Raw genomic sequence first — 26,850 nt, 5'->3', positions numbered from 1 at the left:
TATGTTTTTTAAAGGTATATTGGTTGACTTTTTTTAAAATCATGCATTCCAGATGTGAAACCAAAAGTGGAAGAGCTAGACAAAGAATTGATGCATCGTTACACTCAGAATGGAAGTTTGGATTTTTCCACCAGCCAGACTATTAATGAAACAGAAGAAGATGAGGAGGATGAAGACATGTCTGATTCCAGTAGTCCACCAATCCCATATGCACAGAAACCTGCCCCAGAAGGATCTTGCACTACTGATGGTTGGTTTAAATCTTCTCTGTTTAACATTTCATGCAGAATCAGAGGTGTCTGTGGCAGAGCAGTTATCAAATGATGAAAACAGTTTGCCTCTATATAAATTGTAGATTGTGATGTCACAGGTATACAGGAAAAGGGCAGCAGTTGCTTTATGATGGTTGTGTTACTTTCACAGAAGGGCAGTAGTGGGTTGCAGGCGGTACACCCCGTTACAGGCGCTCCGGAGCCTACCTGGAGCTCTGGGTACCGTTCCAGTACAGTGCTCCGGAGGGCCCGCCTGTGCTCCTTACCTGTCTTTAAACTCTGTGGTGCTTCTGCACATGATGCGTACAGTGCCTGTGCAATGCTCCACTAAGAAGTTGGAGCATTGCGGAGGCTTGTGGAAGCGTCGCTGGATGGTAAGACGTATGTGTGCATTGTGCGCGTTCATGTGGAGATCGTCGGCCCCCGTTGCAACCGTACCGTACTGGTTGCAACGGAATCCAGAACCCACTACTGCAGAAGGGTCAGACCTTGCAGAATACTACTTTGTTCAAAGTTAGAAATAAATAAATTATGCTATGGATACATTTGTGATATGAACGTATAACTTTTTTTGTAACAAAATCTTTAAAAAATCATAAAAATATAATGTCTGCTTCTGATTTAAGCTAATCCTATTTGGTTCAATAGAATTTCTCCAAAATTTAGGGTTTTATAGTACTTTGAAATGTTATAATATCTAAGGCTCCTTTGTGAAATATTTTTATTCAGTTAAAATTGGACTTATTTGTTACTTGAGCATAAATAGTGGAAATAGCTCAAATTGTTGTATTTTTAAAGGGCATAGTAAGAAGTGGTCAAGGAGGAATAGTTTATTTAAATCCTATATCATAAATATTAATAATAATTTTAGTTAACATGTTTAAGATCCACCATATTTTCCAATCATTGTCCTTATGAAAATTCTTTTTTCCTCTAAACTATGTTATAAATATCTTCTAATTATCTTATAAAATACAGAATAAGTCATGCAGTATTTTTCTTAATCCAAAAATGAAACATGGCCTGTGTATTTCTGGAATAGTATTATTCTGGTTAACTTTACAATTAAAATAAGAATTTTAGATTGTATTTTTAGATAGAATTTGGCTTGTCTTTCTGATGGCACCAGGCAAAAATATATTTTAACAACTTATATGAAGAAAATGTTTTGTTCATTAAAGAAAGCAGTCACTTTCCCACTTCCAAATCTGAAAATTTCCACATAAAGTGCAGTTCAGGTTGCAGAGAGTCTAAGGTAAAAATACACCAGAAGAGAATTTTATTTACAGAAGTGAGATTCTTGAGAATGACAATCCAGGTTATTTTAGCCAACAGATATATGCTTCTCTTCAGACTAGTTTCATTTTAAACTTCATTCACTTCTTTGACCTTTGGACTTTCCTGCCCTTATTTCTCTTGCCAAAAGATTGACAAATTATTTGCACTAGATTAAGATTGCAGTATAAAACATGCTTACCTGGAAACAGATTTCACTGAATTTACTGAGACCAAAATAGTCATATAGTGAGTCATACATAAAAATCATAGCAATTACATTGTTGGGCTCAAGGCTGTATGAAAAAATTAAGTTATTGCTATGGGAATTGTGAAAGCCATGTTTAAACAAATGATTACTGAATATTCTCAGCAGAAAACTGTTTGATAAGATTAATATTAATCCTCCCTTGGATCAGAACATTCTTGTGTTTCAATCCACCAGTTCATCTAGTCTCCCTTAAACATCCTGTGTTTTGTTTGGTGATATTTTGTTCCATTGTAGCCTGTAGGCATAAAAAACCAATATGGCAAGTCCAAAATATACAATTGATTTTCCAAAAAAGACTGCAGTTATGGGTCAAATGATTTTTACTTTAAAATCTGAACTTCATGTGGAGACCATAACTGAATAGCATGTAATGTCTCTATAAACTGATCAATTAGGTAATAGCTATTGCCCTACCACTGGACAGAATGTCATCTTGGACAACAGTTGCTCAGCAACAGCACCAGTCTTCTGATCTTTCCCCTCCATTAGAGAAGCAAGCTTGCAATCTTTGAATTAATATATTGTTGCTGTCAGTACCGACCTGTTTCCTATGTATTGAAGGAATATCAACTGGGGACATTTGTATTCTGATGATGATGGGATGGAAAAACATCTCTTTCTTTTTTGCTCTTGTAATTTCTACATGATTGGTTAGATTTAGAGAGAAACAATTCTTTAAATTTCTCTCTGGCACATGGTTCTCCCTAATGGATTGCGGGATGGGTGGGCAATAACAATATGATAACATTGTTATTAGCATTGTTATTGTTATTGGTATTAGCATCTTTTGCTGTTTCAATAGCGTTCAGGGACCTACAGTGCAAATTAATTTTGCAATTTGGTGTATTTTTCTTAATTTAGTGTCAGTAAGCATTTATTCAATCCTCGTGGTCTTTTTACTCACCTTTTTATTTTTAATGACTTTAATAGAGCCTCCAGAGTATGTGTAAAATAAAAATATTTATTTTAGTTTACATATTGCTTCATTTATAAGATGTGTATTCTGTTTTTATTATTTTTTAACAAGGGTATTATTTATTACTGATGATGTGGTTTGGTTATTAAGTGCAATATGAGAAAGAGTCAAACTGAGGTCTGTGTTACTCAGCAACTGTGAAAATACCAAATGGAAGTGACTGTGAACTGCATTTTTAATATAAATTCTAGTATGTAATTCTTATGCAAAATCCTTACCTTAAAGTAGCACAAAAACAGGTCTGTACCTCACAAAAGAGATGGTAATTGTTACTGTTAAAGAAAGGGGGGATAGTAGGGGACAGAGACAATTTTTGCTTTACACAATTTCAGACCTTTTGTTTGTATTTTCACAACTGGGTTAGCCAAACTCTTTTCTCCTTAGTTGCTTAAAAAATGAGTGTGGAATGCAAAGATTTGTATTTCTGGAAAACAGAAATATCTTATGGCAATTTATTAGAGGATATGGATATGTTGATTCAATTCTGACAGGCAGCAAGCTCTTAAACTCCAAATAATGATTGATTGAATGGACACCATTGAAAATAGAGCCTAATGAATTGCTCCAGGGATTGGTATTTTGCATTTCTGTGGAATAAGAATGTAAGGGGTTTTTTGTTTGTTTTTACTTTAGAGAAGTAAATTTGCATCCCTTAATTATCTGCTGTTTTGAGCTCATGCTGCAGTCCTTATTTCAAAATGCTAATGTCTCTTTTGTTCAAAACAACAGAATTGCAAAGACACTCATTGGGTTCTGGAAAATAATATTGTACTCTTGCCTTAAGACAATAGCTATCGGCTAATGTTGGCTAAAATGAACAGTCTGCATTTTTATAGAACTGTTCAATCTTTAATTTCTAGAATGCTGCATCTTCGATATTCACTAAGTTTCAAAGGATCCAGAACAGGTCAGAAACTGCTGGATACCGCCTCTGGAATGGATGGATTTTTTTGTTTTACTTTCAGTAAACAATAGATTTTGGCAAAGTAAAGTGTTCTTAAAATGAAAACATTAAGATGTTTGAATTTCTCTCAGAGAATTCCAAAAATGGCTATAGTTCTTTCTCTTATAGTCTATTTCTATGATTAATTAAATCTATTTTGCTCTTTGTAACACAATTTTGTCAGCTAATACCCCTTCTAGCACTTTTTCAGCTAAAGTTGTGGAATACTGTTAGTTGTAATTAAGACCACCCTGCTCTTCCTTATCACTTGTGGTATTTGCTTTCCTTATCTTCATCCCTATGTGCCTCTGGCATAGGCTTTCTCTCTTATATACCTAGCAGTAATTGCTACTGTTCATTGTTCATGGTAATTGTTACTGCTGAGTGTTTGATCTAAAAAGATGATTACATGCATAAGAATATTTAGATCATTTGGTCACTGGTAAACAGTATGCTACAAATAATGTTGGATGAGCACATTTCGGCAAACAAACAGTAAGGCTTATACTGTATGAGTGTAAGAGTATATGACTTTTTAATTATATTTTATATAAATACAATAGACTCCTCAAAATGGTATTCAACCAAATATAGCAAAAACAGATGCTACATAGTTAAAGCTACAAAGAAGCAAGTTCAAGATAGACATTGTGAGGAACTTGTAAACTCTATTGTATGAACTATCAGACAGTGAAACAGGTTGCCACATCCTGACTGGAGGAATTCATACAGCTGCTTTGCACTAGAACTTCCAAACCCTCCCAAATGAACTCAGACTGAACATTTGGCTGTTCCTCCTTTGGTGATATCACTACATTAACAATCATATTTCCTACAGTCCTAGGGTTTCCCCCCTCCTCTTTTGTATGTGTGTTTCACAGTGGAGGAAAAGTGCTTGCCCCAGCTTTAAATTGAGAAGCAAATGGCCCTTGCAGTTTGAACATTGAAGGAATGAGCAAGAAGTGGTTTTGGAAATAATATGTCCTCTGAATAATTCCTCTTCACCAAAATATCGTAGTTGTAACAAGCACACTGTTTTCCATTTGCAGCAGAAAACACTGCCATGTATCTTTCTTTGTAGACAAAAATGTTGTGCATGGTTGTAGACATCTATGAGCCTGTGACTGACATTCATATTTCATCAACCTAATGTTCTCTATTAAAAGAGACTTCCCATGAGATGCTATAGACTACTGCTAGTTTAATCCAAATAATCTGGAGCATCTGGGAAAGCCTGTTTGGATTTGGGGATTTAGAGGCATCTTCCAGTTGCTAAGGCAGTTTTCCTGTATTGCATCCAGAAATGCATCCTGTTGCAGGTAACGTTGTTTAGGTTGATAGTACACAGTTGCACAAAGAGAAAAGGAGGGCATCTTTTGTATTCAATTGTTCTACAGGAGCTGGAAGAAGGGGTAGGCAAAATATTATTTTTCTATTTGCTATGACATTTTTGTGTACGAGAAATAAACTCTGCCAAATGTATTATGTGAAAATTACTAGCACAATACACTACTGCTAAATTCTCTCTCTCTCTGAGGAGCACAACACAGTGCATAAACTCCTAATTTTGTTTCATGAATCTACATTTGTTTTAAATATCTAATTCATCTAGTGTCCTTTGCTCATGATAAACTAATGAACCAGGTAACTGTTTTGTGAAAGGGGAAGGGGTTAGAAATATGATGCCCAGAGTGACCAGTGTACTTGGAAGTTTTTCTAAATGGCTGTTTCATGATGTATGATTTCTTTTCAGGTTTTTGTCAAGCCGGCAAAGATTTGCGATTAGTATCGCTGCGTATGGAACAGATTGATATTCCACCAGGCTTCCTGTTGGTTGGAGCTAAGTCTCCAAATCTTCCTGAGCATATTCTAGTCTGTGCTGTTGATAAAAGATTTCTGCCAGATGACCATGGAAAAAATGCACTTTTAGGTAAATGAGAATTCATTCATTATTCCTCATAATATGACAGATTTACAGTGGACTGAATTTATGTTATATTGGATTAATTCACGTCAAAGCTTTCTCCCTGTGCTATCCTAGGAGAGTTTTTGAAAGCTTTTTCATTAGAGAAAAAAATATTTGGAATCTTCCACTTTATTAAGTGCAGTCTATATATCTGTCAGTATTAGCAAACCTATTAAGAGCATAATTATAGACACAAGATTGAGATCCAAAGGATTTTTTCCTTCAGTGGGAAAGTTTATTAAGGAAGTTACATACTTTACTCAAATGGCTGCCTTTGACCTTTCCTTTTTGTCAATTCTCTTGGAGGTCCTCAATTTACAAGCATTCATTTAGTGACAATTTGAAGTTACAATGACACTGAAAAAAGTGACACGACTGTTTTTCACACTTATGAGTGGATCCAATCCAACCAGAACCAAAGATTTAGTCTTTCACATTTTTGGTTTTGTGCTGGAGCCCATCCTCAGGGAATTTCTCACTACCAGAATGTGTACTTTGGCTATTCTATGCATAATATTTATATGGTACTTGAGTGGATGTGGCTTCTTATTGGTTGATTGGGATGTTGATTGCCAGCTACTAAGTCATTGGCTGTTGTTTCCTTGTGCTGTCAAGTTCTCCCTTATAGCAATAGGAGTTAGACTTATATACCGCTTCATAGGGCTTTCACCCCTCTCTAAGCGGTTTACTGAGTCAGCATATCGCCCCCACAGTCTGGGTCCTCATTTCACCCACCTTGGAAGGATGGAAGGCTGAGTCAACCTTGAGCCGGTGAGATTAGAACTGCTGAACTGCAGATAACAGTCAGCTGAAGTGGCCTGCAGTACTGCACCCTAACCACTGCGCCATCTTACTCCCTAAGTAAACCAGTACTCCTGTTGACTGAGAAGGAGCTCATTTCTCAGACTTCAATCATTTCCCTGGCTATCTTTGTATATGCTCAGCCAACAATCTTATTAGCAGTTCGTTACAATGTAGGTTTGAATCTCCTTGTCTGACCACTCACTTATGTTCTTGCAATCTGATGGTTAGCTTCCTCCCCATTTGTCCTACTTACTCACAAGCAATCCATGCAGGGGATCCAATAAATTACATTAGTGGTATCTTCCACCTCCACTTATGAGTATTGCAGCAACCCCGTGATAATCTGATTAAAATTTGGACGCTTAACAACTGGCATGTTTTTATGACAGTTTCAGTGTCCCGGCGTCATGTAACCCACCTTTCGAGAACTTCTGTCAAGCAATGTCAATGTCAGATCCATTGCACGCAGGGATTTGTTTTAGCCAGAGACAGCAAATACACAATAAATATTATTGTGCAACTGCAGTGTTTAACTTAACAATTGTGGCAAAGAAGGTCGTAAAATGGGATAAATAAATTAATGTCTTGCTTAGCAATGGAAATTTTGGGCTCAAAAATCAAGGACTACCTATATTCATTTGTAGCTTATATAAAATAGCTTCTTTTGATTTTCATGGCGGAAGTGTTGTTGTAATATATTCAATGAACTGGATCATAATTTAATGTGATTGGTTTAGATGGCCTGGCTGAACATTGTCTGACAGGGCCTGACTATAATTTTACCCATTTGGAATATGAATAAAGTGCTATGGCTTTTTCTAGTAAACCACATATGAAAGCCATAATATGAGATGCATATTAGCTTGTACAAATTTATATAGCTTTGATTATTTTTTCCAGCTGTATTAGATTTCAGCTCTCATAGTGTTCCAAAATTGGCCTGTGCTGGTTAGAGCTTATGAGAGATGGAACTCTAATAGATAGTTGGAAAGTATTAGGTTTTGGAAGCCTTTAGAAATTGGAAGGTATAGCTACAACTTTTTTCACTACATTCTTTTTCAGCATCCTGGAAATGATGGTATTTCTACAGGATCAGATCAGAATTATAGCAGTAGGTTAAAGATTACTTTGTAAAAGTCTTTATGTGGCAGGAATGCAAGTATATAGGTTAGTCCAAGATCAAAGGCAGATAATTGAACAAAGCAAGGATTTTGGAGATTGGCATAAACAATTCAACTGAGACAAGGGCCAGCTGGATTATAGTGTTCAAGTTTGCTCACGTTCACATGGAAATTAATGATTCAGGGAAGAGTGAATTCCTCTCATTTGGAACAATCAGTTTCTAATCCTCTAAATCAGCCCTCTGTTCTAAATAAATTGTATTGTAATTCCCAGTTCAACCATGAATAAGCAGGCAGTCTGAGAACCTGTAAAAAACGTAGGTTTTGCAAATACTTTCTGTGGAATATCCAAATTTCTATTCTGTGTTGCACATAAACTTTTCATAAATGTTCTGTTCAACTCTCATCTAATTGCTTTGTAATCCAATGTTCCAATCTCTTTGTTTCTGGTATTAATGTGAAAATATGTGACTTTTAAAACCTTTTTAATTTGTGCAATGGAAAAAAAATTCAAATATGTGTAAAGGAAGGAGTCTTCTTCCTTTGCCTCTTTAGTAATGGACCCATTTTTAGTAATTTTTAGTTTTTGGCAGATGGTATTTCTCTCAGAAGACTGAACTATTGAGGAAGTTAAATTAATACACTTTGTGTCTTTGAGTCAGCCTTGACTTTTGGTAACTGCCTGGATGCATTCCTCAGATTTTCTTGGCAACATTTGTGGAGTTTTAGAAGCAGATTAACTCAGATTTCATTTAAACAAGAAAAATAGTCTTCAAGCAGAATTAACTAAAAATGTGAGAGAAATTTTCAAAATATAAACGTGTATTCTTTTTTGTTCAAAAGATTCTGTTTCTAAATTTATGGACTGTATTTTATTCATCTTTTAAGTTCCAAATCAAGTTTTAAAATCTAGTGGTATGACAATATGAGGCTATAATCATTATTATGTTGTTAGGCTTCTGCTGATTCTCTCCTCTTCCATTTCCAATTTGGAAGAGATTTCTGATTCTGGAAAGGGAGAAGCTACTGGTAGATAAAAGTATATGCATTGACAGGTGTTCCATTTTTTGTTGCTATTGGATGCAACCCATAATTTTTAAAAAAGCGGACAGTAGCATTTTTTTTGCTTTGCCACTGTGACAGCTAAAGCAACCAACTAACAAAGGCTGAACAAATCGCCTAACCTTAGATTATAATAATTAAGAAAATATATTGACGGCTATGCAAAGTCCTTTCTGAAATCAGTGGACAGTCTACAGTAGATCAAACACAATATTTATATCCCTAACTATCTAGGAGAATTCAAGATATAAGATGTAATTAGGCCACCTTGCCAAACTGGTTTGATCTGCTAACCTTTCTTTTGTATTTTGAAGAAATTACATTATTGTTCAGAATATATGAGCTTTCAATTTTTGTTGAAATTCTGCCTTACTATGTTGCAAAAAATCTCTGCAGTGACAACATAGATTATTTCTTACATCAGGAATTTCCATAGAATTCAAAGTATATGTATTTTCCATTCTCCTCTCCTGTAGCCCTAAATCATTTATCCATATCAAAAGAAAAAAACCTTTGAAAATTCAAAATACCATAGTATTATTTAAAAAATTAAGGAAATTAAGGAAAAATATGGAAAAATACAGCTTTGGAATTAATTCACAGTAGATAAACATGTCTTTGTAAAAAGATCTTTAATTGCTTTTCCTAACAACTATCCTTCCATGACAGTGTCCTCAACTGGTCTTCTTTGGTATTTTGGAACAGGAATGGGAATGTTTTTTCCCCCTATTTAGATGTCCTATTTATCTCTGATAAAATCTATTGGAGCTTCCATTCAGCACTGAATAGTTGACTTCTGTCATGATAGCATGCTACACATTTTGCAGAACAGATGCCTATGGGTACATCAAGGGAAGTTTGATGATAATACGTGTAAAATGTAGATTTCATTATTCTTCTTTGTTTTTTAAACTATCAGTGTGCAGGGGGAAATACATTACTAAGCCAAGTGGATTCAAAGAAGAGAACTTGAATAGAAGCAAAATTATCAAATATCCAAGAAAAATTGTAAAACCATCATACTTTTCTCCAACCTTGCAGGTTTTTCTGGAAATTGTATAGGCTGTGGAGAAAGAGGATTTCGGTATTTCACTGAATTTTCAAACCACATTAATTTGAAACTCACCACTCAGCCAAAGAAGCAGAAGCACTTAAAGTACCACCTAATAAGAAATGCTCAAGGTGTGCTGTCAAAGGGACCTCTTATATGTTGGAAAGGTAAGAAATATCTTCTTGGATGTTCTTGAGTGTGTGTGGGGAACATTAAGAAAATTGAATTTTAGAATGGCTAAATAGTACATTGTTTTGTAATGCTTTTTCTTAAAAGAGGGAATTTCCAGATGATATTATATAGTAAACCTAGCTTTTTAGTTTGTAAGATGTTATATATGGTTTTAAGTGTTTCTCATCAGCCACTGAAGGACCTTTTTCCATATTAAAGGAGAGCCTTCTTCAATCTAGGGTTATCCAACTATTTTTAAAGGACATCAAATTCATCTTTAAAGCATAATAATATTCTCTTGCAAAGTAGTTTACTTCATTTCCTCTTAATCTTATCCTTCTAATAAGGAACACAGGACAATTTTTGTCTCAAAGCAGCCCATAAAGTAATGAAGTTGAAAGGTAAAAGTTATGCTTATGTCAGTGAAAAACAAAATATATTCGAATGCTTCTGATTGATAAGCCTAAAAGAATCATGTATATTAGGATGATCTTTTTCTAATTGGTAGAAGATTGCATAATTGTTCCCCCACAATTCTTCCCACACAAATCTAGCTATTTCTATTGTGTAGAGGCTAACTCCAAAAATATACAGTGGCTTAATTTTGGAAGTTAGCCTCTACACAATAAAAAAATGTTGTGGAACAGACTGCCTACCTCTAGTCTAGTGTAACAGATCAGTTCAAGGAAAAATAAACACTAATATAACAACTATATGCATGTTTACTTGGAAATAAATTGCCTTAGTGAAATTCTCTTCTAAATAGGTGATTGTAAAAATACAGCATAAGAAATGTGTGAAGATAGTGGAGATAAAGAAGTTAGCCTAAACTAATCAAAATATCATGTTCATAAGACACAACATAGGGCAAAACACAGAATTCCAAGAATTCTATGTAACAGTTGATGATCAGCATATGTGGATATTTATTCCAGAAGTTGCCAAAATTGTGTTTAACATGATAGTCTTGCCACACATTTTTCCTGGAGAAAGGACATCTTCTTAAAAATAACCCTATAATCCAATCCTATGGCTATTTAAACTGTTTTCTATGCAAGCAGCTTCTCATTGTCATCGTCTAATTAATACAACATGGCTGTAGGTGTGGTTGTGCTTGATAACACCCCCCCCCCCTGTCTTGTGCAAGGCCTTATATATTAGAATGATAACTAAGGCTTGTCTTCCGCAATTTCCTAGAAGTGTTTCTGTAGTTAGTATAAGGAATATACTGATGTTGCAGTTCTATAAGAACCCTTTGTTCTAATGTTATCTTTGCTCCCATGCACAAGAAATGAGGAGAATTATAATATTAGACATATCTGATTTTAAGATCTCTCTGTATGGAAGGTATGCTTTCTTTGAAATTATTCTTGTATTAGGATCATGGCTGCTGCATGAATTTTCTAAAGATTTCTAAACTGAAAATAATCTTTAACAAATTCCAAGAACTTTGCTTTTTAATTAACTCTTGATTGCACAGTAACATGTTTTGTTTTGTTTTTTTGCATATATCTGTTCTGCTACATTGTCTCACTGTCAACCTGGCTGCTTAAATATGTACTATAGCTGCTTTACTTGCAGAATGTAGAAGCAGGCACTCTTCTGTTGCTAGTCATTCTGCTAAACCTAGTTCTTCAGCATCTCCATCTGTGACTCCTGAGAGTGGAACAGCCAATGGATACAAGCCAGGGTTCACCCAGACAGGTAGGAGCTGACAGTCCATTGCATCCTAAAGGTGACACTTGTGGAGTAATGGTTATGATGCCATTACAGCTCCTCTGTAGCTGTGAAGCCCCCAATCATAAAATTTCTGGTTGCGATATCCTAGGTGAAATGCAATGTTTAAACTTATTATATAATAAAAGATGTTAAGTTATAACTTATTCTGGAGTCTGTATCAAAAAAGAACATAATAGTTGCCAACCATCAAAAGATACACTTATTACGATGAAGCTTTGTTCTATATATTTGGTTCAGTAAGGCTTGCAAAGACTTCCTACTGAAGTACAGTAAAAACTCTTTGGGGCCTCTGTACCTCCAGGATTTTATGACAAGTTCTCTCTTCCTATTGTTTATAGGTTAGTGGGAGATTTGAGTGGAGGTTCATGATTCATTAATACTGGCTTCTTGCATATTTTGGAGTCTTATGTGGGGACTTTAAATATAAAGAGCAGATGTCTCACTTCGGGCCTTTGCCCTACAGCGTGGATGTAGGAAGTAAAATTTGTAAGGGTAGAATTCCTCAAGTACTAAAACTGCAGAACAGAAACTTTAGATGGAGGATAATTCTGTATTTAGTGTGATTTGTCCTCAGACCATTGGGAAGATTCCCCCCCCCCAGTTACATATTCCACTATTTTCATAAAATCAAGAGTAGAATTTGAATACACAGCTACTTTTGATTTGTTGTTGCTTAATAAATATATATGTTAATTTGAATTGGAATTAAAATTTGAAGGGACGTTACAGCCAAAAGGACGGGGTGGCTCAGTGGCTAAGACGCTTAGCTTGTTGATCAGAAAGGTCGGCAGTTCGAATCCCTAGTACTGCGTAACAGAGTGAGCTCCCATTACTTGTCCCAGCTTCTGCCAACCTAGCAGTTTGAAAGCATGTAAAAATGCAAGAGAAAAATAGGGACCACTTTGGTGGAATGGTAACAGTGTTCCATGTGCCTTGGGGATTTAGCCATGCTGGCCACATGACCACGGAGATGTCTTCTGACAGCACTGGCTCTTTGGCTTTATAACGGAGATGAGCACCGCCCCCTAGAGTTGGGAATGACTAGCACATATGTTCGAGGGGAACCTTTACCTTTACCTTACAGCCAATTAAATTACTCTTTAACTGTGATTTAGAGAATGAAAGTATTTCCAGGGGACATTTTAAATTGTTGTCTTCCAGTCTTATTCACAGAATTTTCAGTGAAGAGATAATTTCTGGCCATCTTAATTAATCTTAAGTGTTTAGTTGGTATTAGTGTCAATAAAGATTTAAAATAGATTTTTCCTGGATCACAATTATAAATTTAATGAAATAACTACATTTAAACACAACATGTGCAAATGTATAAAGGAGTAGTTATCATTTTAACACTACTGTGTTTGTATACCAATATAAAGTGGCCACATTGAATTTTAAATTTTAAGTTTTTGTTCTTTAAGACAAAATATCCATACTTACTGACAGATTTTTGCAGTAGAACTATATCATCATTATTAAAGTAGATTGATAATAATTACTAATACTTTATCTACTCTTTTGTAAGGGTAAGAGATAGAAAATACCATACCACAAGTGCTTAGCACTGCCTACTAGGTTATCTGAGGGTAATTGTGTTTTGAAACTATAGGAATCATATATACTGTGTGTGATTGAACTTCTTAACAGGTTTAGAATATTTCAGCATAAATGGAAAGAATATTTAGAATGCTATTTTGTGAAAACTTTGACTTCCATAATAAGGAAATGAATAATGTGTAATAATATGTAAACTAAGTAGTTTGGCTATTTCTGCCAAGTTGGTAAATCATATCTTCCATACTCCCCTTTTCCTTATCAGCTGATCATGGTTTTATTTACTTGGTATCTACCTTCTGTATGTGTGTTTTTTGGTCAGGACAGAACTGCTAAATCCTTTTCACCTCCTGCCAGAATTGTAATCTTTCATTGAAAAAACAGTCACATTATCCTTGTCAATTCATTTAAGTTTCACCAGCAAGGTTGTGTGGATGAAAAGAGGTGCTTTTTGGTTAAAAAAGTGTTACGGGAGTAACTCAGGACAGAGATGTTTTTGAAATATGTCATTGATTATTGATCCACATACTCATAGACACAAATTGATGAGGAAGCTACACGTTGAGTAAGTAGCACTGAAGATTCTGAATAGCATTATAAGAACCATAAATAAATAATAGAGTAGTGTTTGGAATAGCCTTTCTCAGTGTGGTGCCCAGGAAGTATATTAGCCTATAACCCCTATTGTCCCCCAGGTGATGATGGGATATATCATCCAAACATACCAGGAAATCAACAGGTTAAAAAAGGCTAGCTGACAAAGATAGTACTAGGTAGTTAGGTCGCTTTCTCAAACTCTGGTTGCTTAAGTTCACTGACCACGGGAACAATATTTTAAAATGAACTGGTTTATTATGGCATAATCTTCCATGGATTAGAGCAGAGGAAAATATTTCAGATTTTATTTACTAGAGCAGCGAAATTTGCCAACTGGAATTTGGCATAACATGACATTTCAATTTAAGAAATTTATTTTGGGTACCAGTACCAAATATAAGCTGCTGTTGTTTTGTACAGAAATTCATTCCCAGCCATCTACTCCCACACAAGCTTTTCTATTTCACAAATATAATTTTAGGTAGCTGGTGAAGAGGAGTCCTGTTATTATATAATTGTCGAAAAATGAACAGGTAAACATAAGTGGCATTTTCTGCTAATTGCTTTCAGATTTAATAATATATTGGAGTCTGCCTTTACATTTTTCTGGATTTGTATCTATTTATAAAACTCATAAAGCTCCTACATTAATAATAAATCATCTAAGGAAAGCACATAGTTTACCTCAGATGTGCCTAATTGTATCTGTGCAGTATGTAAAGTGAGAAAAAGTGACTTGTTCAAAGTCATCAATAAGCAACAGGGATGAGCAGATATAATTTCCCTTTAGAAGTAGATTAGTACTATATTATCTCTACAAATTAATATTGCACCTGATCTTCTTAAATGATGGAGTGGTGATATAGTAGCAGTAATGAAGATGGTGATAAAATAACAATAACAACAACAATAATGATGATGATGATGATAATGATAATAATAATTTCATGTTTAATGAATAAAGTATATAACAACAACAATAACAACAACAAGAAGAAGAATAATCCAATAATTTTATAAAATACATCAACAAATTGCAGCTTCCTGCAATAACACCAGAGGAACTGCAAAAAACTGCACTACTAGGAACATCATATATTTTAAGTAGATACTTGGTTGATACCTAGGACCCTGGCAGCAACTCATATCAACCATTGGTACCAATCAATGGTATTTGTGATGCATTTTTGAATATTCAGCTGACTGAGTTTCATGTTTAATGAATAATAATAATAATAACAACAACAACAACAACAACAACAACAACCCGTTGCCGGTCCCAAGCCTGGATGAGAAAGGAGGAGGGTTGGGGTCAGGTTGGCATCTGGTCCCGTAAAAAAAAACCCACCAACCCATACAATATGGTGAAAAAAACAAATAAGAATTCCATACCGCATCAGTCATCGCGCAGGTTAACAAGGGTCGCGGCGGATGTTGGGGTCCCTGGACATCCGTCGACAAGTGGGCTACAAGTGGACCAGCCAACAAAACGACAAAAATATAGTGCAGATGAAAACCGTGCCATAATGGCCTGTTACTACAACTCAGAGCCAGAAAAAAGAGGCTATTTAAAGCGAATGTATGAATTACGGAAACAACAATATCCAGATTCAAATGTTAGTGAACAACGACTAGCAGATCAAAGGCGATTTATTATACGGAATAAAGTGTTTAGTGAAGTTGAACATGAGGAAATTCAGGCAAATTGCAAAACCCAAAAAACAATATCACAAGCGGAGATAACTGATATTCAAGACACAACTAAAGACATTATAGTAGAACTCCCAGAAGAAGCTCTCGGGGAGGAAATAACATCACCACCACTAGAACCAGTTATCACTGAACCAACTGATCAACTAACTCAAAAACAAAACGAATTGAAGGATAAGATCATGGAGCATTTTCTGCTTAATGAGGAAAGGCAACGTTTACCATCACTAAAAACTGTGCCTAAGAAAATTTTGGCCCCTATCATGAAAATGGTTAATGCAGTGTTTTCAACAATTGAATCGGGATCCATCTTGGAAACGAACCAGTTAATGTACAGCGCAGCTGTAATAGTCACTAATGAACTAGGCATTAAAATTAAAGTACCTAGTCACACAACAGAAAAAGCATCAAAGCCAAAGTGGAAAATCCGTTTAGAACAAAAAATCAAAAAATTCAGGGCAGATGCTAGTAACTTAAAGAACATGCATGAGCAACGGCTTAAAAACAACAAAATCATAGATCGGCTAATCAGAAGATATAGATTGGATACAAGAAACATCAATGAAGCTGTAGAGATTGTAAAACAGCAGATAACAGCAACAGCTAGAAAAATTGAAAGATATGAGGCACAAATCATCCAATATAAACAAAATCAGCAATTTCGATCAGACCAACGACATTTTTATCAAAGTCTTAATGTGAATGGTGACACCAAAAGTGAAAAACCAGAAAAACAGGCCACAGTTGAATTCTGGAAAGAATTATGGGAAAATGGAAAGGACTACAACAAGGAAGCAAAGTGGATACATGACTTTGAGAAAAGCATTGGCAACAAACAAATGCAAGTATTAGAAATAACAACTGAGATGGTCAACAATCGAGTTAAAAAGGTAAAGAATTGGACATCACCTGGAAAGGACCAATTACATGGTTTCTGGCTCAAATATCTGACCAGTTTACATGCAATATTGGCCAGGCAACTGAATGAAATTTTACAAAAGGGCCAAATTGATGAATGGTTGACAACTGGAAAAACATACTTGATTCAGAAAGATGCAACTAAAGGAACAACACCTGAAAACTACAGACCAATAACATGCTTGCCAACAACCTTCAAATTACTCACAGGCATTATTGCAGATAACATGATGGATTATTTGGAAACAAACAACATCTTGCCAATAGAGCAAAAAGGCAACAAAAGAAGGAGCAGGGGCACAAAAGATCAGCTTCTAATTGATAAAATGATATTAGAAAATTGTAAGAACAGAAAAATGAACTTGAATATGGTCTGGATTGATTACAAAAAGGCATTTGACTCACTGCCACATAGATGGATCATAAAATGCTTAGAAACAACTGGCATTAGCAAAAATATTACATCCTTTACTGAAAAGGCGATGAAACAATGGAGAACTGAGTTGGCAGTAGGGAATGAGATCTATGGAATGGTTAATATCAAGCGAGGAATTTTCCAGGGTGATTCACTTTCACCTCTTCTCTTCATCATCGCAATGATCCCACTATCAGTAATCTTAAAAAAAAATGAAATTAGGCTACCAAACAGCCAAAGAAGCTGAAAAAATTTCGCATTTACTATATATGGATGATTTGAAACTCTATGGAAAGTCAGAAATAGAAATCCAATCATTGACAAACACAGTCCGAGTATTCAGCACCGATATTTCAATGCAGTTTGGCATGGAAAAATGCACCACTGTATCCATAAAAAGGGGCAAAATCACTGTATGTGAGGGAATTGAAATGCCCAATGGCCAATTAATTAAATGCAAAGAAAATGAAGCCTACAAATACTTAGGCATTCTGCAGTTGGATAACATCAAGCATGGAGAAGTAAAAACTATTGTCAGGCGAGAGTACACCAACAGAGTTAGGAAAATTTTGAAATCTAAATTGAATGGTGGAAATACAATCAAGGCCATAAATACCTGGGCAATACCAGTTATAAGATATAAAGCTGGTATAGTTAACTGGACACAAGCTGATTTGGACCTTTTGGACCGAAAAACCAGGAAACTAATGACAATGCACTACAGTTTACATCCACGTGGTGATACTGATAGACTATATCTGCCCCGAAAATCAGGTGGCAGAGGATTATTACAAGTGAAGCAAATAGTTGAAGAAGAAAAACATGCACTGGCTGATTATTTAAAAGAAAGGCAAGAACATCTATTAATCGAAGTAAAGAACAAAAATCTATTGAATGTCCAAAAGACGAAACAAGAATACAGAAAAGATGTGATAAAATCAAGAATGGAGAGTTGGCAGAACAAAGCATTGCATGGCCAATTTCTGGAAAAAATAAAAGATAAAGTGGACAGTGAAAAAACTTGGTTATGGTTAACAGCAGGTACATTAAAGAAAGAAACAGTCACTAATCCTGGCTGCACAAGAACAAGCTATCCGCACAAATGCCATTAAGGCCAAAATCAAAAAATCCTCTGATGATGCCAAATGCAGACTTTGCAAAGAAGCTGATGAAACTGTTGATCACAGACTCAGCTGCTGTAAAAAAATCGTGCAGACTGATTATAAATTGCAGCACAATTCAGTAGCACAAATGATCCATTGGAATTTGTGCAAAAATTATAATATTAAAATAGCAACAAACTGGTGGGAACATCAGCCTGAAAATCAGATGGTCAAGATCTTGTGGGATTTTCGCATACAAACGGACAAAATACTGGTGCATAATATACCAGACATCACACTGGTTGAGAAAAATAAGGTTACAATCATAGACATTGCAATAACAGGTGATAGCAGGGTCGACAAGAAGGAATATGAAAAAATCGCGAAATACCAGGATTTAAAAATCAAAATTCAACGATTATGGCACAAACCAGCAGTGGTAATTCCAGTGGTAATCGGCACACTGGGTGCTATTCCAAAAGCACTGGAATTACATTTAAAACAGTTAAAAATTGACAAAATCACCATCAGTCAAATGCAAAAAGACGCACTGCTTGGATCTGCACGCATATTACGAAAATACATTACGACGTCCTAGGCCCATGGGTGGGGCCCGACTAGTAATCAATGCCAAATCCGGTGAAACAACTGGACGCTGTGATACAATTAATAATAATAATAATAATAATAGGTGAATGGACATGAAGATATGCCCCGCTACCTGGTGATATGATTAGGAATATGGTTGGGGTTGAAATGGGAACGGTTGGTTTAGCATGGTAATGCTGTTTCTGCTGAAAAGTTCTGCAGCACAAAGGCCCATCCAGGAACTGATTTAATTAATTAGGAAAAGCTCAGTAGTATGGCAGAACTGGAAAATCCATAGTGTGTCCTTCTTTAATGAGATCCAGTTAGCTGTTTTCCTTGTTGGTTTTCTCTCAAAGATAAGACATCCCTGTGATTCCCTTTTGAGGTGGACATGCAGATGAAATTAATCATAGTGCAACCAACCTCTTTGTGAAAGTTTTCCTGAACTGACAAGTGAATCATTTAACTATTGATTGATTTGATTACATGCCATTCAATCAACATAGATAGACCTTCCCAAGATGATTTGTTCCCAACCTGGCCGTTCAGGACTCCCAACAGTGAACCCATTGTCACTGTAGTCATGTCTTCTACCTTGCTACTGGTTTTCCTCTTTTACTCGTTCTTTCCAGATTTCCCAGCATTATGGACGTTTTAAGGGAGCCAAGTCTTTGCATGACGTATCCAAAATATGTTAATTTGAGCCAGGTTATTTGTACCTCAAGTGAGGGCTTGGGACTGATTTATTATATGATGCATGTTTTTGTTTCTTGACTGTCCATGATATTTGCAGTTCAAAAGCTGTTTCTATTTTGTTTCTTCAGAGTCCAACTTTTGTTTTCATGCAGTTTACAGAAAAAACCATTCTGAACTTTGTAGGTATAGAGATGTCACAACATCTGAATATTTTTTCCAAGCCTTTCATTGCTAACCTGCCAAGTGTTGTTGTGTATTTCTTGACTGCTGATTAATTGTCAGTTCTAAGAAGAAGCTACCCACCAATCTTCTTTGTCAGTTCCCAGAATGGTTTGGTTGTATTTTTACATGTAACTGTAATCACATTTCTTGACTGTGACTTTCTGTTCTGTGTATATGTTTGCATCAGATGTAGAGAGCTATAAAGGTGACTTTGAAGGAGTGATGCAGAAAGTTACAAAAAGAAACATTTGTTAAGCATGAGAAATAGGGAAAACATTTGAAAGAAACTCGCACTGGTGATACCCTAATCAAGTGGTATAAAAGAGGGAAGAAAAGAAAACATAGGGAGGCTTTCAAGATTCTTTTACTATAGCCTACACCAATAAAGAATAATTACTATCAAACTTGTGAAGTATATTTCCTAACTTGGCCTGCTTTGAAGAGATAACACATGAACAATAAGGTGCTCTAGAATTCCAGTTTTCTTAAGGACATTCCACAACTTGACATGGTTGATACAATTTAAAGACATTTCTATCAAGAAAGCATATATTGACCTTGGTGTTGTTTTGCATTCTCAATTGCCCATTGTGAATTACAGAAACTTGGTGGGATGAAACCCACAAATGGAAAATACAGCTAGAAGGATTTAAATTATTTAAAAGAAATAGAACAAAATAAAAGAGGAGGTGGAGTTGCACTATATATAAGAAATAACTACATCTCTACAGAAATAGAGCACAACAATGGTGAGAACTATCTTGAATGCATTTGGGTCAATATTAAAGGTTGGGGGGAAATGACATTGCCATAGGTCTATACTACAGGGCACCCAACCAAGCAGAAGAAGTAGATGAACTTTTTGCTAGTCAGCTAACTAAGGTATATAGGAAGCACACCACAATAGTAATGGGAGATTTTAACAACCCTGACATCAACTGGAAAACAAACTCTGCACCAAGTGGAAGATCCAACAGGTTCCTAACAAACCTAGCAGACAACTTTGTTTCCCAAAAAGTAGAGAAGGGAACAAGGGGATCAGCCTTAATGGACTTAATTCTCACTAACAGAGAGGAAATGATAGAAGGTGTTGAAGCCACTGGAACCCTGGGGGCAAGTGACCATGCAATATTGGAATTCAACATTATGCAAACACAAGTAGTAGAACAAAGTGAAACTAGAGTCTTGGACTTTAAGAGAGCTAATTTCAATAAACTTAGAGAGAGCTTGGGAAAAATTCCATGGATGAGAATCCTCAAGGGGAAAACAATTCAAGAAACTTGGGAAATTTTGAAAAATGATGTCAGTCTCTGCTTCGCTGCTGCTTTTCGGCTGCCATTGAAACGGGGAGGGGGGCATGGTATTTGGGAGGGGAATCATTATGTACTGGAGGATTGTTATTAGGAGCTGTCCTGACTATCTATCTGCGCATGTGGAAGAAGGGAGTTTCCCGCCAAGGCCAACTGTCCAGCATTCCACCCTGATGATGCTTTTTGAAGACATCTCCCGGTGGGTGAATTATTATTGGACTATGAAATGGGGTGCCAAGGGGAGGGGATTGAATTATACATGATATCTATTGCTTTCACGCCAATTTACTCAGACTCAGCTTTGCTTTGCTACTCATTGTTTGTAATTAGTAAAAGTACACTTAATTCTAAGCATGGAGTTGAGTGGTTTCTTTCTTGATTATTAAACGAAGGAGATTACAAAAGCCCAGTCTAGCACAATACCAATGAAGAAGAAAAATAACAGCTCCCAAAAGAAACCAGCATGGCTGCATAAAGAACTCTGACAAACAGAAAGACAAAAAAGATAAGTTTAAAAAGTGGAAAGAGGCAGAATATCAGCAAATAGCCCAAGCCTGTAAAGATGAAGTGAGGAAAGCTAAGGTTTGCCACAAAAGTAAAAATTAACCAAAAAAAAAAAGCTTCTTCCAACATGTTAAAAACAAGAAAAAAGTTAAGGAAACAATTGGTCCATTGCTAGGAGAAAGTGGCAAGAAGGTTACAAGGAACAGGGAGAAAGCAGAACTATTTAACTCATGTTTTGCATCTGTCTTTACACAAAGGGATAAAACAGTCCGACCTATCAAAAACAGACAGATTAGGAACACAAGTTGAAATAGGGAAGAAAATGGTAAGTGAGCACCTGTCTACCCTAGACGAGTTCAAATCACCAGGACCGGATGGATTACACCCCAGGGTTCTGAAGAAACTGGCAAATGAGATCTCAGAACCACTGAATTATATCTTTCAGAGATCCTGGAACACTGGGGAACTACCAGAGGACTGGAAAAGAGTTGATGTGGTTCCCATCTTCAAAAAAGGGAAAAAATAAATCGGGACACTACAGACCTATCAGCCTGACCTCAATACCAGGAAAGATTCTGGAAAAAATAATCAAGCAACGAATTAGCAAACACCTAGAAGCAAACAAAGTAATAGCCAAAAGCCAACATGGGTTTATCAAAAACAGATCATGCCAGACTAATCTTATTGCATTCTTTGATAATGTGACAAAATTAGTGGACCAGAGGAATGCCGTCGATATAGTTTACTTGGACTTCAGTAAGGCACTTGATAAGGTAGACCATAACCTACTACTAGATAAAGTAGAAGAATGTGGGTTAGACAGCATCACCACCAGATGGATTCGTAACTGGCTGACCAACCGCACTCAATGTGTAGTCCTCAATGGAACTGCATCTACATGGAGGGAAGTATGCAGTAGAGTACCCCAAGGCTCTGTTTAGGCCCAGTACTCTTCAACATCTTCATCAATGATTTGGATGAGGGAATAAATGGGGAACTCATCAAATTTGCAGATGACACCAAGATGGTAGGAATAGCAAACACTCCAGAAGACAGCCTTAAGATACAGAAGGATCTTGACAAACTTGAACATTGGGCACTATCTAATAAAATGAAATTCAATGGTGAAAAGAGTAAGGTTCTACATTTAGGCAAGGGAAATGAAATGCACAGGTACAATATAGGTGGTATCTTGCTCAGTAGTAGTAACTGTGAAAGGTATCTTGGAGTTCTAGTGGACAAACATTTAAATATGAGCCAGCAGAATGCAGCAGCTGCCAAAAAAGCCAACACAGTTCTAGGCTGCATAAATAGAGGGATAGAATCAAGATCACATGAAGTGTTAATACCACTTTATAATGCCTTGGTAAGGCCACACTTGGAATACTGCATTCAGTTCTGGTCGCCACGATGTAGAAAAGATGTGGAGACTCTGGAAAGAGTGCAGAGAAGAGCAACAAAGATGATTAGGGGATTGGAGACTAAAACATATGAAGAACGATTGCAGGAGCTGAGTATGTCTAGTTTAATGAAAAGAAGGACTAGGGGAGACATGATAGCAGTGTTCCAATATCTCAGGAAATAGCAAACACTCCAGAAGACAGCCTTAAGATACAGAAGGATCTTGACAAACTTGAACATTGAGAACTATCTAATAAAATGAAATTCAATGGTGAAAAGAGTAAGGTTCTACATTTAGGCAACGAAAATGAAATGCACAGGTACAGTATAGGTACCTTGCTCAGTAGTAGTAACTGTGAAAGGGATTTTGGAGTCCTAGTGGACAGCCATTTAAATATGAGCCAGGAGTGTGCAGCAGCTAAGTGTGGTAAGGCCACACTTGGAATACTGCATTCAGTTCTGGTCACACCATGTAGAAAAGATGTGGAGACTCTGGAAAGAGTGCAGAGAAGAGCAACAAAGATGATTAGGGGACTGGAGACTAAAACATATGAAGACCGGTTGCAGGAACTGGGTATGTTTAGTTTAAGAGAAAGAAGGACTAGGGGAGAAATGATAGCAGTGTTCCAATATCTCAGGGGTTGCCACAAAGAAGAGGGAGTCAAACTATTCTCTAAGTCACCTGAGGGTAGAACAAGAAGCAATGGGTGGAAACTAATCAAGGAGAGAAGCAATTTAGAACTGAGGAGAAATTTCCTGACAGTTAGAACAATTAATCAGTGGAACAGTTTGCCTCCAGAAGTTGTGAATGCCCCAACACTGCAAGTCTTTAGGAAGATGTTGGACAACCATCTGTTTGAAATGGTGTAGGGTTTCCTGCCTAGGCAGGGGGTTGGACTAGAAGACCTCCAAGGTCCCTTCCAACTCTGCTATTGTATTGTATTGTATTGAATAAATAAATAATAATGTATCTTGTTTTAAAGCCAGTTTGAACATCTGGTGTATCCCATTTCAGGTTGGGCTCTGATTTGCATTGGATGTTTCTAATATTATTTTGCTAGTGTGTGGAATTAATATATTATGTGATAATTTTCATGGTCTGTTCATTTTCCTTTCTTTGGTATTGATTGATATGTCGATTCACCTCTTCTAATTTGTTGGCCACTGGGTCATTTTCCAGATTTACTGCCATGGTTTGGTTAGAATTCTCCTCCTTCTCCCTATGTAGAGTTTCTATCAGAGTAGCTGACTTGACAATGTCTAGAGTGCTGATCTAACCTCTTTTTCTTAGCTATCTTAGATAACTTCAAACAATATATCATTCTAATGTACTTTTCCATTTTTCTTTGACAGTTATTATTTGTCCATTGGTTTCCTTTAGGATACCAATTTGAGACTGGAAACTCTTGATTTTAGAGATCTTTTGAAAAGCTGTACTTGTTGATATATCTATAGATATTACATACAGATTAAAATACAGATATTTTAATGTCTTCTAGCAGCTTTCTGAAATTGTTAAGTTTCTCTTTGGGACCTTTTCCCTTGTTGGCTTTGGATTCTCTTTTCCTCTTAGTAATTTCTATTATTGTTCTGAATCCAGTCTGCTTTCTTTCGTTTCTTAGTTTTTGTCAGTATTCACATTCTTCCTTAAAATCTATTTGATTTCATTTCATAATTACAGAGGTTCCTTCTCAGTAAATCCAGGACTTCAGAGAGATTCCTGCCTGAATATGGTGGGTATATGTTTGAGTTCATATAGAAACTGGTTGATTTATTCTTCTATTTTAGCTTGACTTGGAATTTGTGCATGAGCGAACTGTGCTCTGTTCCACAGAAAGTCCCTGGCCATATCTTTGCTTCTGTATCTGAGTCTTTCATTTCTGTATACAGTTAATTTGATTTCCTTGAGTCCCTATCTAATGATAACTATTTATGTGGGCATTATTTTTAATATACAGCCATTAAATATCTTATTTAGATGCATTCAATTGTTTAAATATAACTTGTTTAATATAATTATGAAACTCAGAACTGAATTTGTTGGGAAGAGAAAAGAATTGGAGAAGACTGGCTAAAGATAAAAAAAAATTTTTTTCTTTGAGTCAAGCTCAACTGCTAGTAACTCCCATGTAGTTTTCTTAGCAACAACAAGTTCCTATTTTTTCATTTCAGTATTTTGATTTTTACTTCCCAATCCAGTATTTTTCTAGTAGCTTCCAATTCAACAATTAAACAATATTGATTAATTAGGTGCTGCTAAAAAGTTGAATGGCAATCTATTTCAGCAATTTAATTTTAATCATATCCTTAGAAAATGTAAGAATGGATGTTAGTATAGATCCCCTCCTTTCCCATTCACATTTGAAGAGAAAATGGAATATATACCTTGGCCTGCAAGGAAAAGAAAATTGCAGTTGTTGTAGATACCTGTTACTACACAATTGTTGAAGCTACTAGAGTCCTGTTTCACCTGAGTTTGCAAATATTATAGATTAGTATAGAATTACTGTTATGCATCTTTAAAAGCAGAATAAGACTCTCACCTCAAGGGAGGTTTCCTTGTAAGCTATATTTGCCACCAATCTTCAAAAGATAGAATTATATATATTCTCTTCCTTGTTTTTAAACTATTTTCTAATAAACTTCTTCAATGTGGAGAGAGAGAGAGATCGGGGTTATTCCTCATTTTATGCTCAGAAAACAAGCATGGGGCTGGTTATGACTGATACAGATCCCCTAGGGAGCTCTCTAATCATGTGTGAAGTTGAACTAAGATCTCCATGGTCACTGCTCTCCAACCAAAAAACCTCCCATAAATGTGGAAGATTGAGTAAGGTGGTGTAAATCTTTGTAATACTAAAATCTGTTCTGTAACTTTGCTGGTTAAACATAGTCAGCTAACCTGCCATTAAATGCTGACAGGCACCCAAGTATAAGTATAATCTTTATTGTCATTGTACTTAAATACAACGAAATTGGTTTTAACCTCACTAGTGCAAAACTATAGCAGAAACGAAAAAAGAAAGAAAAAAAACTAGCGTGTGCATGGAGTGATTGTGGTTGTATTTAAAAGCCTGCCCAAGGATAGAAATTATCTTTAAACCTATTTGTTCATCTGGCTATACTTTGATGTCTTCTGCCCAATGGTAGAAGTAAAAAGAGACACTGACCAGGTGTGAATCATCTCTGAGTATCTTCCTTACTCTGCTAAAGCAGTGAGATCTGGCAATGTCATCCAGTGGTATCAGACAGCAACCAATGGTTTCTTGTGCCAAATTGATCACTCTCTGTAATGCCTTCCTGTTCGCAGCTGTTAAACCAGCATACCATACTGTAATGCAATATGTGAGGACACTTTCTATGGTGGATCGATAGAAAGAGGTAAATCATTTTGGAAAATAGTAATGGGAGAAGAATCTTCTCCAGATTCCTTGGTTATATGTCAACGTACTGCTAAAACTTTACCATGTTGCAGTTGTTGGTCCTTTTGCAAATGACAGTTTTCATGTCCATTCTCGAATTGCTCAGTGTCCCACTTTCTACCTTTCTTGGCCTCCCCTCATTCCTGAAAGCTGTGTATTGTTTCCAGGGTCTGTGATCTTGGCACAATTTTTAGGACATGTCCCTTCTATCTTCTTTCTGTTGCCTCCTCCCCTGACTACTTTCAATGGGATTGGTATACCTTCAGAATAGCCTGTTTGCTTTGCTCAGATTAATTTATCTGGTGAAAACCAGTTTACATTGTTTCCAAGGAAAAGTTCACAGTTAGGTCACAACAATTTCAGACAAGTTGGGATATCAATAGCACTGAGAAGAAGATTGAGCCCATGTTAAAATGTAACTTGGGGACAAAAGAAATCATTTGTGTACATTTTTCTGAGCAGGAACTACATACAGTTCAAGTATATTGGAGCTGTTTATTTCTAAAATTGGTTAATCTGTCATAAAATGTCAACAACATCCTTTGCCGTGTAAAGCTAAATTCTGCAATTTAGAAGAATCTGCTCACTTTGCATAATGTATAGATTAAATTATCACATGTAATTGATTCTGCTTTTGTCAGGACTATCTTGTACCCTCAAGATATATTGAACTACAGCTTTCATTATCATGAACCAGCAAGGCTAGAACCCATGCTGACTAGGAATTATGCATAACAATTTGACTTCCTCTAATTGGG

The 26,850-nt window shown here is 36.1% G+C and overlaps 1 protein-coding gene across 5 annotated transcripts in view; it reads left to right on the top strand.

The window, feature by feature from the left end:
• Positions 1-26,850, top strand: part of GREB1L (GREB1 like retinoic acid receptor coactivator) — a 178,854-nt gene that overhangs the window by 100,053 nt on the left and 51,951 nt on the right. For 4 of the 5 annotated variants that reach the window (XM_087707196.1, XM_087707194.1, XM_087707193.1 and 1 more), the window contains exons 4-7: positions 53-250; positions 5,491-5,667; positions 9,732-9,908; positions 11,494-11,616. In XM_087707196.1, the coding sequence (XP_087563322.1) occupies positions 53-250; positions 5,491-5,667; positions 9,732-9,908; positions 11,494-11,616 (675 nt within the window). The remainder of the gene's footprint in view (positions 1-52; positions 251-5,490; positions 5,668-9,731; positions 9,909-11,493; positions 11,617-26,850) is intronic. The other variant, XM_087707195.1, reaches the window with a different exon arrangement.

This window comes from Thamnophis sirtalis, unplaced genomic scaffold, assembly GCF_051295495.1.
Source record: "Thamnophis sirtalis isolate CommonGarterSnake01/CBP01778 unplaced genomic scaffold, rThaSir2_p1.2 scaffold_2, whole genome shotgun sequence".
NCBI classification, from domain to species: domain Eukaryota; kingdom Metazoa; phylum Chordata; class Lepidosauria; order Squamata; family Natricidae; genus Thamnophis; species Thamnophis sirtalis.
The sequence above is the reverse complement of the archived record's forward strand: the minus strand, read 5'-3'. Positions and strand labels throughout refer to the sequence as shown.